General features: G+C 43.6%; 1 protein-coding gene across 1 annotated transcript in view; it reads right to left on the bottom strand.

Annotated features, from left to right (window-relative positions):
* Positions 1-2,390, bottom strand: part of RORA (RAR related orphan receptor A) — a 217,402-nt gene extending 215,012 nt beyond the window's left edge. The window contains exon 1 of the mRNA XM_029963145.1: positions 2,273-2,390. Within this exon, the coding sequence (XP_029819005.1) occupies positions 2,273-2,390 (118 nt within the window). The remainder of the gene's footprint in view (positions 1-2,272) is intronic.
* Positions 2,391-16,095: the final 13,705 nt, after the last annotated feature.

Here is a 16,095-nt window from a genome sequence, read left to right as displayed (position 1 = left end):
ATTTATAAGTGTTCAGGAATTAAAGGCCTATTAGGCTACACAAATTCTGTAACTGTTTTTCCTGAGTTATCTTCAGTTTGCAGCTCACGTTCTCAATTGAGAGTTAATTCAGGGCAAGCCACTCGTGTGGTTACAGTGTTTGAAGCCCAAGAGATGGTGCTGTCTTCGCATGCTGTGAGGGTTAAGCCTGTGTGTCAACATCTGGAAATGAAGCCATGGGCACATGCAGACATGCAGAATATCAGTTCAAACGTGCCAGTAATACCATCAATAAAAATAAACCCTAAAAGTTGGAAAATTCACAACTATCTCAAGGCAGTGAAAGACTGAACAGGAAAATTCACGACAACAAAAAAGTATTTTCAGATTCTGCCTATTAGGGACAAAGATAAGATACCATGTGTGAACTTGGAGACTCAACAGCAAACAAGAAAAAAAAGCTGGCATAAATGAATTGAATGCAGTTCTGAACTAGAATTATTTCACTAGAGCTTCTCATCTCGTGCAGATATTCTACCATACTCCCCAAGAGTATGGAATGCTGCAAATGTATACCAATGGTTGCAGCAGTGAGCCAATATAAGTGTGCTTACCCAAAACCCTGGAGAACTGGCAGTCAGGGAAGACTGAAGGAGTGATGAGGAAGCAGCAGCTCCTCAAGGCTATTTCAGTGAAAGCACCTCATTCATAAACCTGTTTCTTGAGCTAAAAGTGTGGCCTATGTTATTACAAGTAGTTTATCATCAAAAATTAAGACATGAGAAAGATAATTTGTCAGTGAATACTTCAAAATGTCATAATGTTCAATTTGTTTGGTACTGTAAAAAAAAGTAAATCACACCCCCTTGTAGCTGAGAATGAAAGCCAGTTGGTGGGAAGAAAATGCTGCAGGAAGGTCACAACTGCAAAATGACAAAACAAAAGGTCTTTCTAATCAATGAGATCCCAACCAAAAGATGGAGATGGGGGAGCAGGATGCTGTACTGGAGGTGGTTCTGCCCTAGTTCAGTAGAACTGGCTGGTGGTTGCAGCTGTTTCCAAAACTGATGCTTGAAAGTTGCCTGCAGCAAACTTTTTTTCCCTGCCTGCTTTAATTCTCTCAGACTTTCTTATCAATGTGGTTTCCTTCTCCTTACTCGCATTACACCTGCAAGGTTCCATTTCCTGGCTCATGGAATAGCTGTTAATAATTTGGCAGCACAGCCTATGGTGTGAAGCACAGAAAAAGGCCTGTAAGAAATGCTCACATTTAAGTTACTACACAAAAGGAGAAGAAAAGAAGCAGGGCGAGCAAGAAGGCAACAGGATGCTTTCCAGCACTGGACAGATCCTTAAGAAACCAGTTTATCAGGCCTCCAGATTACATTTCAGCTCAGAAAAGAATGTAAAAACATTCTTCAATATTTAAACATGAAAATTCTCCAGTGTGGAACCCCTGCTCTCGAAGGTGGCAAACCCAAGCAAGCTGGTGCACGTGGGTTTTCCTGCAGAGATTTCCCTTGCTTTGGGGCGGGGGAAGGACCCTGGATCAAGTGATAAACTGAAACCTTTTTGGGCCAGGAGCTGTGCTGGTTATCACACCCTTGTTGGCAGCACTGACTTTCCTAACTGAGGAATTAGGCACAGAAAAGCAACCAACAGAGGCTGCTGCCACTTACCATGGCTGCCATTCAAAACAGAGCAAAGGGCCTTATATTTTGGGTCTGATGCTCCCTTGCTTTTAATGACCCCGTTCTCTAGATCCGAACAACGGCAGCAAAACCCTCAGAAGTTCATCTCTGTTGTGATTACAAGCCCAATTATATTGCTTTTACATAAACTCGACTGGAAAGGCGTTCCAGAGCTACAGGGAAACGCAAACAGCAGCATCTGTTACCGGGCAGAGCTGGAGAGGAAGGAGCCACTCACAGCAGCTGCTCCCCAGGCCCCACCAGGGACAGGGCTGGGCAGAGCCGAGCCCACGGCCGGGGCAGCCCCTGTGCCCCCCACCTGCACCTGCACCGCGCCCCGGGCTCCTCCTGCGGGCCCAGGGACCATCCCCCGGGAGCCGGGAGAGCTGCGCTATAAATAGAGCATCCCACTGCCTGCACAGGCACAGCGCCGCTGCCCGGCATTAACTCTTTATTCACAAACGGGGAGAGGAGAACAAACCCGGCAGGGGCAGTGCTGGGGCTGCTCTCGCCAAGAGCCAGGGAGCAGTGCAGCCTCGGAGAGAAGAGGGGGGACAGCAGGGCCAGCGGGAGTGGGACGGGGGGCCTTGCACCACTCCAACCTGCCAGCGTGTTTCCATACGAGCTCCACAGCTCCAGAACCTTCCCCGGGCCACAGCTCCAAAGTTTCAGCATCTTCACCGAGCCACCACCAGCTCCTGTGTAAAGTTCCAGCCCCATCCCTGTCCCAGCAAAGCCTTCCAGCCACCAGCTGTGCCCAGGTCAGAGCACAGAGCACACAGCACTGCCCTCAGGCTGCACACCCTGACAGAGGCTGGAACACAAACCTGGAGGTGCTGGCACAGCTCCAGCCACAGAGGCCACTTCTCCACTCAGGGACATGACCAGTCTTCCACTGGGCAGCAGTGGGAGCTGCATACATAGGAGCTTGGTGTCACCTACCAAGAGTTTGGCAAAAGCCAGTGTCTTCCCTACAGAACACACAGGAGAGGTCACTCCTATATCCAGGAGATCCTTAAAGGGGAACATAAAGGAACTGTGCTTGTATTTCACTTGGGAGGCTGGAAAGCTGCCAGAGGAGGAATTAATTTTCAGGGTCTGTGTTACCTGGTTAAATTCTGCCCCTGCCAAACACTTGCTCAGTCCCTATCTAAGGGACAAGTAAAGCTTTATTTCACACCTGAGAAAAGACACACACCAAAGCCGTGGTCTTTGACTGCGTCTGCAAAGCTGATTAAGGAACTACATCAGAGTGAATCTCAGATCTCTTGACACCCAGCCCAACTACTCCCTCTTCTAGATCCTACTAACAAGGGACCTGTCACTCACTGACTGTTTTAAGAAACTCCCAAGCCTGCCACTGCAGAAGGACCTGGCTCCTTTGAAAGAGAGGAGCCCAAACAGCAAATGCATGAGTGATGCTGCTCATACCATTATGGAAATGTGAGAAATTCAGATGGCATTCTCCAGCACGGAGCTGAATGGTTATCTCAGAACCCTTCGATGGGAGAACATGCTCCTTTCATGGAACATTCTCTCTTGGCTCAAAATACTCACATGTGACAAGTACTGCCAGGTGTCAGTTCACTTAATTTCCTTTTAGGACGTAGCTGCTTAGAGCAACTTCAGACTGAGCATCAGCTCTACAATTCTTCACAGAAGCAAGCCTGTCTGGCTCAGTATTTATCTGCTGAACAAGGTTTTGTTCTTTCTTTTATCATCCCCCACAATTACTTTCAGCTACATTTCCCGCAGACAACTCTTGCACAACAAGTGTAGAGAGTCACCAGCTCAGATCCTGTACCTCTCCCTTTCCTGTTTACACTGCTCCTTCTCAGAGAAAATGCCCACCCATACGGCCACAATAGGATGTTTGGTAAAAAGACCTTGCCTTTAGCAGTGGCAGAGGGCTGGGAGGTTCCCCAAATGAGTGGTTTTCTGAATTAGGCAGATATTGCCCAAAAAGAACAGAATTCTGTGTTGCTGTAGAAATGTGATCCTTTCTCAGTGTCACACCAGTATCCTTCTTCATCACCCACTATCACATCAGACTCTCACTCTGGCTAAGAGAGCACTAGGAAAGAGCAGGGAATTCTGCTGTTAGGGAAGTGAGGGGTGATCAAACCAGAAATACAGACATTGCCTTCGTATGGGATTGATAACCCACACTTCAGCAATGCACTGAGCAGCACAGACACAAGGGCTGCAGAGGGAAACACAAGACAAACATACAGGCTGCTAACTGGGAGATCCAGGAGGACTGGACAGGAATGTTTCTGCGAGGACTGAGAGCACTTGCTTCAATTCTGGACTGGTATCTCACAGCAGCTACTCTGTCTGGTGAAGAATACACACGTGCATATGTTACTTTATTTTTTTCTTCCCCTTTTTTGTTCTTTGGTTTGAGTTCCAGCCTAGTGGAGGAGCATTGTACGATACCCCTGCTGTGCTACAAGTCTCCTTTTCGGTTCAATTAACGAGCCATAAATAACACGATGAAGGTGTCAACAAAGAGTGTAATTTATCATAACTTGTCAGAGCAGCGGTTCTGGGGAGGAGAACTCTCACTCACAGCCTGGTGGAACACACCAAGATTTATTCCTCCACGAGCACCTCCCTCCACTCCCTCGGCCTGCCAAAATTTATCTTGTGCTGGAACCCTCACAGGTGTATCGCTTTGACAAATATGCTGTGAAGTCTGGTATTCATCACAGGCAAGTCTTTGTTGGGAAGGAGGCAGGCAAGAAATAAATTTGTTTTAGAAAGAAGGTGCTTGTGATTCAGTGTGCTCAGGGGTATGGGGAGAGGCAGACAGGCTCATTATTTTTAACCTCCCTGTGTCTGCAAGAGAAGAAAATGAGGTAATGTAGTTGATGTGACATTACAGTCCCTGACTTCATTACTTGCTGCATGGTTAAACAAGTACCTAGGTAATTACTGCTCCTGCAGTCTGACTCGGCTTCATTTTTGCCTCACACTTGGCTCCAATGGGTAGGGCAATTGATGGCTGCCAGTGCATTTTTTGGAGGGGAATTTTGTTCAAGTCCTTTGGCTGAGTCCTTTACACAATCTTAACAGATGCACCAGCACAAAGGCTGTTCTTACAAAGCCCAGTTGGATATGAAGCTACTAAAGCCATTTTGGACTCAAGAGCCAGCACTGCAAGACAGTACATTGAGTGAGAGGAGATTCTGTAAAACAAGATCCAGAAAGGAGACAGGTGGCTTTGCCTCTGTGCAAGGGTAAAAGGCTAAAGCAGTTACCTTGCTCCAGATTCACACCACCGTGGCCTTACACGTAAAGCAGAACTGTAAATTAGTGCCTTCCTTGTGAACATGAGGGGCAGCATTTCCAGGCTTGACCCAGAGACTCACAGATCCAAACTGGAAATGTTCAGCATGCAAGAATGAGGGCAAGTTCAGCTGCACCTGAATTTGGGGTCTGCAAGAGGGCACTCTGCCTGTAACAGTCTGAACATGGCACGAGGGTTTATCACTAACAGCAAGTAGAGTTTGACATTCTGAATGCAAACTGGCCCAATCCTACCAATGCTGAGACTGAGGGCAATCTGAAAATTATTCCATTTTAGGGTACTAATACAAAAAACCCTTCAAACTGTCATATTGGAGTGATGAGTGCCTAACAGTTCTTTAAGTGTGATACAGAAGGAGAAGCAGAAAGTCCAACAGTAGAAAATACTAACAAAACATTACCTTGATACGATAGAATATTTTGCTGAAACAAAATATCAAGACCAAAAGTATTTTACCCCTTGATCTTTGGACTGACCAAATAGTGTTTTGACAGGAAATGTCAACCACCTAACCTACTACCCTACAGGTCTGAAAAGTCAGTGGGCTCCACCATCTCCCCACTTCTCTGAAGGGTCTCTTTAGAGCAAACAGCTTGCAAGCAGAGGCCCTTCCTCAACAAAACTTTCAAGCATTGAAAACCTTATCATTTAACACAGTTCTGTTAATTTTGTGCCTTTGAGGTTGACCTAGTGCTACCACAGTGTTTTTAATAAAAAAAGAAAACGAGCTTTGTAGTGGCTGCAAAAGCCAAGTAGAGAAAGACACGGGCAGCCAAGAATAGTACACTTGCAAGAAACTTTCATCTGCCTTTAAAAATAAAGAAAAAAAGAAGTTTTGAAACTTGGAACTGACAGTCACTTGGTTCAAGAAATATCTAATTAGCATAACAGCAGCAACATGCTAAACAAATTAACTGCTGTGGGGTCACAGTGGCCTCCCACTGACACCAATCCAGGCAAGCATTTATTTTGCTTTGTTCTAAAGGTTGCCCTGGTTTGTTTGAGTCTCCACTCCCTCACATAATTTACTACCAGTTTCCTACAGGACAGAGTTGTTCCACGTTAGAAATATTTAGTTGTTTTTTAAAGCAACTAAATCTAAGACGTTTGGATGTAGCTCCTGGTTCTTACCTAACACAATTTAAAAATCACTTGGCAGGGAGAGTTTCAAGAGAAAAATTGCTTTCCAGTGACACAGCAAGGGCATCAGCTCCTTGTACACCTCTGGTAATTCAGTGCTAGGCAGTTTTCACTGCAGTACAGGCACCTCAGTTCAATTCTGCACATTGCAAATACACTCCATGTTAGCATATGAGAACATGATGTAAGATCTTGAGCAAGGATTTCCAGAGAGAGCCAAAAAAACCCTCCAAAAAATGCCTCATTGCAACCAGCTCAAACACACAACCTGCAAAAATATTTGGATTTGCAGGATACAATTTAAGTATATGTACATACACATAAACATGTGAAGGATATGTACTGAAGCCTTTAACTGGAAAAAAAAGCCCAACCGTGTTCTGAGAAAATCTTTTCATCAGAACATGGTATCTCTCAGCTCCCTGTCAGACACAATTAAGGGGGGCACATGCCCAGCACGTGCAGGGCTCGGGTCTCAGCACGCCTGGCACAGCTCTGGAGGTGGGTGGCACATCAGGCTTTAGGCCACTTCTGTGCTCTCCCTGAGCGTGGGGCTGACTGGAGCCCACACTGCCTCTTGCCAGAAGTTACAGTTGTGGCTGGCACAAAAACAAGAACTGTATTTCATTTAAGAGCTGGAAAATACTTTCCATTCTGTACTGGAAGGGAGATGAAAGCCTTGAGAACTTTGGGAAGGCGCTGTCGTAGGAGAGTTCAGCGCAGAGCCCAAGCACCTGAGACAAGGGTGCCAAACCAAGCAGGGTCCAACTTCACCACCCTGCATCCAAAACAGAGATTGAGAGAGCTAGAGAGTCAATTCCCACCTATTCGGCCCAGGGAAGGATTAATCATTATTTCAATCATTACTGATTTATCCCCCAAATGAGACTGAGTGGAGCTTGGGCTGATTTAAGCTCACCTGCCTCTCCCACACCCCAGAAATCTCACTGGCCATCCTTCTCAGGTGACAGCATCCTTTCTGGTTGCACAGCAGTCCTTGTGGAAATACTCAAATTCCCATTTTATGGAATGCATGTTGCATTTTAGTTAAAACAAGTTCTGCACCACTCAGGCTCCAAATGGAAAAATTTTTGAAGTGGGCTTTCTTGCACTTGTATTTTTCTCAAGTGTAGTAAGAAAGCAAAAACGTATTAAGAATGTCTTAAACAAACTAAATGGTATTTATCAACAGAGACCTTTTTATCAGACCCCAGGTTATGATGTGAAGTCAGTGCCTAGCAATCAAATATTGTCTGTTATCTTAGATCAACATTCTAGGTATGTTGACCCATGAAAAATAAAATCACATTTGCAAGAAAAAAACAACGTAGGTTTATACACGGTCATTTATTTATATACACACACGACAGGTCATTTTGTAAAAGCTGAAACTACCTCCTGTACCCATCACTATCATCTCTGCTTTGAGCCCTGTGTGTCTGAACTCATCTTCTGACTTCAACACAGCAGGAGCAAATACATTTACTTGTAAAACAAAGGCAGACCTGTTTGGAGGTGGACACAAGAATCAATCCACTTGCCACAGACGCAGTAAGTGTTCATTTACCATTATGTGACCTGGAGCAATACATGTTATGTCTTTTGCCAGCAGGAGCCTTGCCAGCTGCAGCACACCACAACTCTGTCAGCAATCAGTCACAACCATCCTTGGCACCCTTTTGTTTGCTGTTCATTAAGGGGAATTTATAACAGCAGGATGGAAGATTTTCTGGAGACCATCCTTCAGTCCTAAGTGATAATGTTGATGCTGCTCCAAGTCGGCACTTACCATTAAATTGCCCTAGAGATTTTCTCTCCTGCATTCCCACTCCCAGCCCAGCTTTGTGCAGCCTGAGGAAGGCAGCCCCTGCTCCGAGCAGGAGGGGAACCCTCTCTGCTGTCAGCCCTGCATTTTGTGTGGCTGTCATATCCAGGAGGCCTCAAGAGAACACTAAACTCGTTTGTAGCACTGCAAGGAGCTTACCAAACTCAGGGAAGTTACTGATTTGAGGCTGAGATGATGTATATGCAGGAGCTCACAAATTTTCCCTCACAGTACTGGAGGCCTGATTCTCCACACATGATGCTAGCAGAGCTGGCAGATATTTCTACACACTTTTAATAACTGTTTAACAACTTAATTCCCATTTAATCACTAGTAGAACTAGTACATTAGAACGTGTAATTTTTTTAATACTTCTAAACCTCATCCAAGGTTTGATGACAGACAGGATCCATTAATCATGCCATCAATAGCCAAACATCTGTGGTCAGTAACCTTTGTACAAGCTGGGGCAAAACCTATCAGCTGCTACACTAATTACTTCTTGAATGCAGGCACTGTCAGCTGCAAGTTTCAAATGTAGCTTTTCCCCCCAAATATATTATCCACCTTCAGGAAAAAAAAAATAAAAATATGACTGTATGCTTCTGTAGAATTATAAGCTGCCAGTAACAAAGTAAGACACCCTGTGCCTCATCATCAATGTTTATTTGTGAGCAACAGAAGCCAAGGAGTTGGACTTAAAGCCACTTACAGCTCCTCGTTTACTATAATTTGAAAAAAATAATCCAAACCAAGAAGGTCTGTAATCTACAGATTTTTGCCATAACTGAAGTGCTCAGGGAAATCAGTACTACTCTAAAGGATCTAAAAATACTAAATATTGCAAAACCAATTCATCTTAAGCCACTGATAAAGCCTTGGCATTTTTACTTTTTTGATTGCATTTACATTTTTAATGACTTTGAGATTTCAATAGATTTTCTAATACTTTTTATATAGGCAATTTATATAATTTGAAATTATTAAATTTATGAGGAGCATTTTCAATTATATTACAGTCTCATTTAACATCTATTAAACATGCTTTTCACAAATACCAACTTTGTCTTATCTCACAATCACATCATGAAGTGATTTTAATTGTATTTTGATTTTAAGAGTGCCTAAATGAATGCTGCAGCTCAAAGTTTTGGGTTTGGGGGATTTCCCCCTCCCCCCCTTTTCTTTCTCGACTGATGAAAATCAAAGACCAGCCTCAGGTATTTTGCCTACAAATCCACCTCCTTCCTGGAGCACAGAACCAGGCCATGGTCACCTGCTTTCTTCTATCCACCTCAGCTGAAGACACTGAAATCTTCTCCTTTCCCAGTGTCAGTGATGCCTCGCAGAGAGCTGGGGGAGGACCTGGTCCCCCCCCCTTTGCTTGTCTGAGCTCACTGCAGCCTGAGCCATGGAGAGCTCTGCTGGCAGGAGCAATGCTTATGGCCAGAGAGGAGCTCTCTCTAATTTTTTTCCCTGGTATTATCCAGAAAAGACAATTGCTTAGAAATTGAAAGTATGGAGACTCATTCATTGAGCAATGTGGCATTTACACAATAAAAGCTTATACAAGCACACGGTAAAAGTGGGGTGTTAAAGCCCATTTGGGTTTTCTCACCTCTGTGTTCTGCAGTCACAAAGCCCATCTCGATTCTCATTGAGGTCAAGATGCTTCAAGATAACACAGATCACGCATTTTCCAGTTCTTCTGATTTATGAGTGATGATGCCAATATCAAATGCTAAATTCTTTTCATGAGTAATCATCTGTGAAAGCTTTCTCTGCTCAAGCAATGTATTGAAAGTGATTTCCTAAAGGTAATTTTTTTCCCTACACTGTCAAGGCAAGGAAAAGCTGTATTTTTCCTAAACCACTCCTAAAGTACCAAGCAGGAGGTAAAGAAAGGGAGCAGAGGAACATATTTAAATGATGAGTCTTGAGAGGCAACACACACTAAGGCCTACTGGCAATATAGTGAGTGCACTGATGGGTGAGACAAGTCTGGGTCAGGGCTCCCAGAACTGAAGAATAAAGAGTCCCTGTGAGTGAATGGGCAAAAATGGACCAACAGGCCTTAATTTGAGGAATTGCTTTGAGGTTGAATGACTTAACCATGCCTAGCACTGGACAGATCTATACAACTGATCAATCCTAGCATAATCAGTAAAAAACAGTAAAGAAATACCAAATCCAGACATACAGTCCCTTGCACATGAATTAAGGCCAGTCCTACACTGGCATAGAGACCTGTATGAGCACAGAACCTTCACTGGTTCCAGCTGGACCACTAAAACATACACAGCTAAACCATGGAAAGGTTGGAAGGGCAAGATTCCAGCTATCTAAGCATGAACTTTTTAGGAGGACAACAACTGTCTGGGGAAGAAAGAAATGCTGGCATGGCAGGAGGATGTGTTTGCAGCAGCTGGACCAAGTCTTCCACCAGTGTTGTTTAGGGAACAGTCACACAGTAGCAGTGTTTCACAGCAGTATTTCACAATAAGGAAAATACTTTATCTGTAAACAGTCTAAAGGTGGGAGGCATCACAAGCAGCACAAATAAAGATGAGAATTCAAGTGATCACAAAATTGGAGGGTGATATGAAACAAATGGTAATTCAGCAAGGACAAAGGCAAAATGCTCAGCTTGGGTGATGTAATCAACTGGGTAGGACCTCTTTGGGGAGGTCCTTCTAAGCATCTGAAAGAAAGATGCTGCTTGGCTGGAAAGAGCTCAGAGGAGGAGGTAATATTGACATGAGGAAGTATCAAAAAAACTACTTGATTTTTGGTACCACAAGACTGGATAGATATTCCATGAGCCTCCAAATAACTGAAAGCTTGCCGAGGAGAGGAGTCATCCCCTTTTCCTCCCTGGTACCTGAGGACAGCACTGGAACACTGAGCTTGAACTGCAACAAAGCAAGTTTTGATCAGATGTCAAAACCAGCTGCCATGGATTACCTGAACAACTCCAGAATGCTGGTCTTTGGAGTTAAGGTGGGCACACATCTGCTGGCCAGGAATGATTCCTGGATAACTTTCCTATGTTCAGGCACAGGAATGGCAAAGGTGACCTCTCAAGGTACCTCCTGGGCCTGCTCACTGTTACCTTGTGTTTGCCATAGAAGACAACACTAGAGAGAGTTATAACCTACAAATAATCCTCAAGCCACTGCATCCAGATACATGGCTTATTAGAATAGAAATGACTTTGATAAGTATCTCAGGGACCTAAACAAACAACCCAGAAGGTGTTCTGTCAACCCCTGACTATTAAAACTAAACAAAGCAAGCAGATGCTCTATATCTTGCAAAGAAATTAGTAATTAACAGCATGGCCTTCCAGCCATGTGCAGGACCAATTATTCAATTACCCATGGCCAACTGTTAGCTAACTGTATTTCCTGCCTTATTACACACAGCACTACAAACTTTATTTGCTCTAACTCTCAGTTCTTCCTGAGTTCCTCCTTGTTGTGCAGCAGTTGTAGCTCTGTAAATTCCTACTGCAGTGCAATCCACCACAAAGACTATTATAAACACTAAAAGAGCTGTTAACACTGACAGGGCAGTGAGGAAACTCTCCATACACCTCCAAACCATGCACATATAAAGCAGACAGGACACAGGCAGACATATCTGTGTAGCAGATATGGAGCTCATCTTTTCAGCTGAAAAGCATCTCTATCATTGGTGTAAACAAACCAGAACCCAGCTAATTTTTACAAGCATGAGGAATGAAAACGTTGGGCTAAGGCTCTCCTACACTCCTTCCTCCAGCAGCTGAATTGTGTTATGCACATGAGGATAACTTTGTTTGATGTGTGGGGGCTGTAGCCTGGGAGCTGAATTCCAAGCCAGTGGCATCACCAGTTTCTGAGAGGCCATGATGTGTCCCATGATGACAAGAAAGGAAACCTCAAAACAGACATGGATCTGTCAAGTTCTGCTTAACTGTCAAAGGTACTATGAGAGCTAAACACGGTATTTCTGAAGTACTTCTTAAGCAAAGGACAAGAGCAGTCAACATTTTCAAATGAACCCTTATCATTTTTGCAAGTACTTTAAGAGCTTGAGTCCCACAGAAAATCAATGGGACTTGGTGCTTGTCTGCACGGCCTCATTCAATTCAAGTTAAATCAAATTAACTAAAGTGAAAATTACTATGTATTAAAGATCATTAAATTCTTTGAAAGACTCCTCATTCAGAAGCAAAGTAGCTTTCCTTAGTTCTCATTTTAATTTGTTTTGCAAGTACTCTAGTGTTCATTTTGGCAAAACATCAACCTTCAGACTATTTGTCCCAAAAGCACAAAGACTCAGATTAGAACCAAAAGAATGAGAATAGAGGTTCACAAAGCTAGCAAATATTGAAAACAGTGGTTTGATCAATGACAACACGGCAATTACTAACAAGGGCCGTTTTCCAGGGCTGATATCACACCCCACCACACACACACACACACAAAAAACCCCAATGAAAAACAAAGAAATGAAAAAAAAAAACAAACGAAAAATCAATCAAACAAACAAAACCTTCACACCTGCTGTAGGCTTGGAATAAAAGTTAAAAAAAACCCAAATCCAGAGTTCCCCTTTTATTTATGTCCTGAATACAAATTCTTTCAAATGCAATTACACCTCTTACTGTAGAGCTGAATCCTGAAGACCTGACTGTACCACAGTGATTTTCTTCTGAGAGCTCTGAGTGCCACCCAAAGGAGGGCAAGGCAGTGAGAGGAGGCTGGGGGATGGCATAAGTGATGTCTGAAGTACCAACAGTAAGATTTAGTCTCTCAATGACTAAATGAATTTCTGCTGCAGGTGTTTCCATTGCAGAGGTGTCTTGGCCTTGTCAGGATGGCAACCCCACTTCTGTGGGCAACAAAAACAAGCAGAAAACAATCAGCACTTCAGTCCCAAGGAGTCAAAAGCCTCCTGGGTGGGAGAAGAAGAAGAGAACAAAAGCAAAAGGCTTCATTGCTGGAGTAGAATCAGAGTCCCTTCCTGCACTTCAGTGATGTGAGTGACCTGACTGCAGGAACCTCTCAACCTGGGGTTGAGACAATTTGCTTTGCATTCCTCTTCAGAGAGGAACAGCAATAAATACCAAATTACAGCTTCAGACATTCAAAGGAAAACATTTTATTTCTAACTTTCTTATGAAACAACAGTCAGGTGGGACCAGCTGGTTGACTAAGCAGTGAATTGAAGGGCAGCACTGGGTAATTCTATATCCTGTGTTTGATATGATCTTTACTTCACCAGGCAAAATGAAAATACAGAGTAGAAAATGTGGCCCACCAACTGTGGGTCACAATGCTAAAAGCACTTTAAATATTGACACTTTTAAAGCCAAGGTAAATTCAACAGCAGGTGTTATTTCATAAAAGTGGGAAATGTTTCCCTATGTGTCTCCAATTGCACAGAAAGAACCAAAGAAATGTCCTTTGTGCCCTGTAACTGTATATCTTAGTAGTGGTGCAATGCAAGTTCTCAAACCAGCAGTCAGTGCAGTAAAATCCACCAGATCCCAGGGCTCTACTTTGCCAACAGGAACTGCACCATAGGAGAATCCCATTTTTAATGGGGTTGTCATCACACAGCAAAGCCTCAAACTCCTGGGAATTCAGAAAGAACCAAGATCAGCCCACTTTGTTAGTACATAACCTATTTAAAATGGTTTTGCCTTGTACCAAAGCTAAAACACATTAATGATGTTGATGAAAATCACAACTTAACTGAATAACACAAAATAAGATTTTTCAAATACAACCTTTCAGTCTGCACATGCAATCTGCAACATCTTCTGATGCCAAAAATCCTCAGACACTTACTGCACATGGGAAAATACAGCAGTCTCGTTTCACAACCACTTGACTATTACTTTGAAGAAAAAAAATCATCACAAAACTCACCAGTATTAATTCCACAGGCATGATTTCGAGTTCCATGCCTCTCTGAAGCACAACTGGCTGTTACACTGCCTTGCTGCTTTATTATCTCTGTCTAAAATTGTAACACTGATATATCTACTGTGCTATTTTGTTCCATTAAACCTGGGCCGTTATTTCACTTCTTAGTTAGTGGGGATGAAACAGATTCCCCCTCCTAAAAAAAAACAAACAAACCAAAAAAAACCCCAACCCAACCCAAACAAACAAACAAAAAAAACCAACAATCCCCCAAACAACAACAAACCCACAAAAAACCTGCCAAAAAAACCAAAACAAAAAACCTCCAAAAAGCAACCAAAGAAAAAATCCACCAGAAACCAGCGAGAACAACAACAACAAAACCACCCACACAACCACCCCCAAAAACCAGTGCCTCAGGACCCTCAGAGCTTAATTTCAAGGTAAGTCTTTTTGTGCTGCTCTCCAGAAGGAAAGAGGAGGCAGAAATATCCACTGAAATACGTGCCACAGAACAAAATGCAGAAAAATCCCCCCAGCTAACAGGAATAAAGGAGCAGAGATGTGGAGAGAGGGAAAAAAATCCAAACTAAAACAACATTTAAAACATATTTTATGCAGTGGTGACTTATTTGTCCAAAGATGAATTCGAACGGATGGTTTTGTTCCTGTTGTCCCACCTCTGGTGCTTTGCCTGGGCTTTCCTCTAAGTACAAGAACATGGAAATATTTTTAGCTGACCCACCCTGAGGGAGCAGAGAGACTGACTTCTGAAAAGTTGTCCACCCTCAGGTTTTTTTTTCTTTCCCAGCAATTTTGTTATTAATTCATTCTATGTCACAATAAAAAAAATATATCTCAGCTATCAGCTGATTTTCTAAGAATTGGCAAAGATTTGCCCACGCTGCTTAAAAACACAATCCTTCCTCGTGCCTGCAAGGGTGGCCTCACAACTGGGGAGGAGAGGCTCTTACTGAGTAAGCAAACACCAGACCTTCGGATCCAATTCCATGCTTAAAAAAAGGAGGAAAATACTCCAGGTTTTCCTATTTGAAAAAGTCCTTGGAAATGTGACATGTAACGAGGTAAAAGCAAAGCCAGCGCAGGTTGTGATGTTGAAATCCTTCTGCCTTTGTTATCTGTGCAGGGATCTGAAGGCAGAGACCTGGGCAGTTCACAATGACCCGGGTGAGCACAGATTCGATGGCACAGCAAGACCTGAATTATGCAGCCACAGAAATAACCAGGAGACTTCTGCAACAGCAAGTAACTAATTTATACCTTTTCCAGTTGTACACTGTGTATTCCAGTCTGTTTTTAAAGAAGAATCAGTTCTGTTCAGTTGTGGCTATTTCCTTCCTCTGTGCATATTTAGAGACCATTATTTAGTTATTTATTTTTGGTAATAAAGTCTGCAGGCATCACCGTTCAAATAAAATCCCAGTATCCCCACCACAAATGCAGAAGTCTGGCACTTTCTTCATTGACTAGAGAATGAGCTGGCAAAGCTAAAAGCTTAAGCCAAGCTTTTAAGATTTTTCTGATTCCTCTCTCTCATTCCCCCCTCCTCACCCCGTTAAATCTTGGAGTAAAAGAAGATTAGTGCAGATGGATGAAAATATTTTTCCACTTCAGCATTTGCTGTCACTATTCAGTGCTAAGCGGGTTCTCATATGGTGTCACTGGAAAGATGGAAATTCCTACACTTCTCTTAAATATAATCACCTTGCCACAAAGCAGGAAAAAGAAGAAAAACTGGCTGTTTATTTTGCCTGGGTTGCGTGTGATTTATTCAGCAGAACATGTAAACGTTGTAACATCTCCAAAGGATGTGCTGCCTCTCACCCAAGTTCAGCTGCTGCCTCTGCTCCATGCCACACCAACCCAGCTCTGGCTCCCTGTGCCAGCCAGCAAATTGACCTGGACCCAGGAAAGATGGAAATATGCAGAGTTAAAGTAATCCCCTTGCTGAGCACGCAGGCACGGGAGGATTAACCACGACAGGGGGGCCTGGGGAGGGACAGAACCCCTGCTGCTGGGGCTGTGGGATGAGGGGTGGAGGGATGGAGGGATGGAGGAAGGGATGGCACCCCTCCTGCTGCAGCTGCAGGATGGAGGGATAGAGGGATGGAGGGAGGAATGGAGGGAGGAATGGAGGGATGGATGGAATCCCTCCTGTTGCAGCTGTGGGATGGAGGGATGGAGGGATCCCTTCCTGCTGCAGCTACA

This window comes from Manacus vitellinus, unplaced genomic scaffold (genome assembly GCF_001715985.3).
Source record: "Manacus vitellinus isolate BGI_N305 unplaced genomic scaffold, ASM171598v3 scaffold_53_pilon, whole genome shotgun sequence".
NCBI classification, from domain to species: domain Eukaryota; kingdom Metazoa; phylum Chordata; class Aves; order Passeriformes; family Pipridae; genus Manacus; species Manacus vitellinus.
Note: the sequence above shows the minus strand (reverse complement) of the source record. Positions and strands in the feature narration are given on the sequence as shown.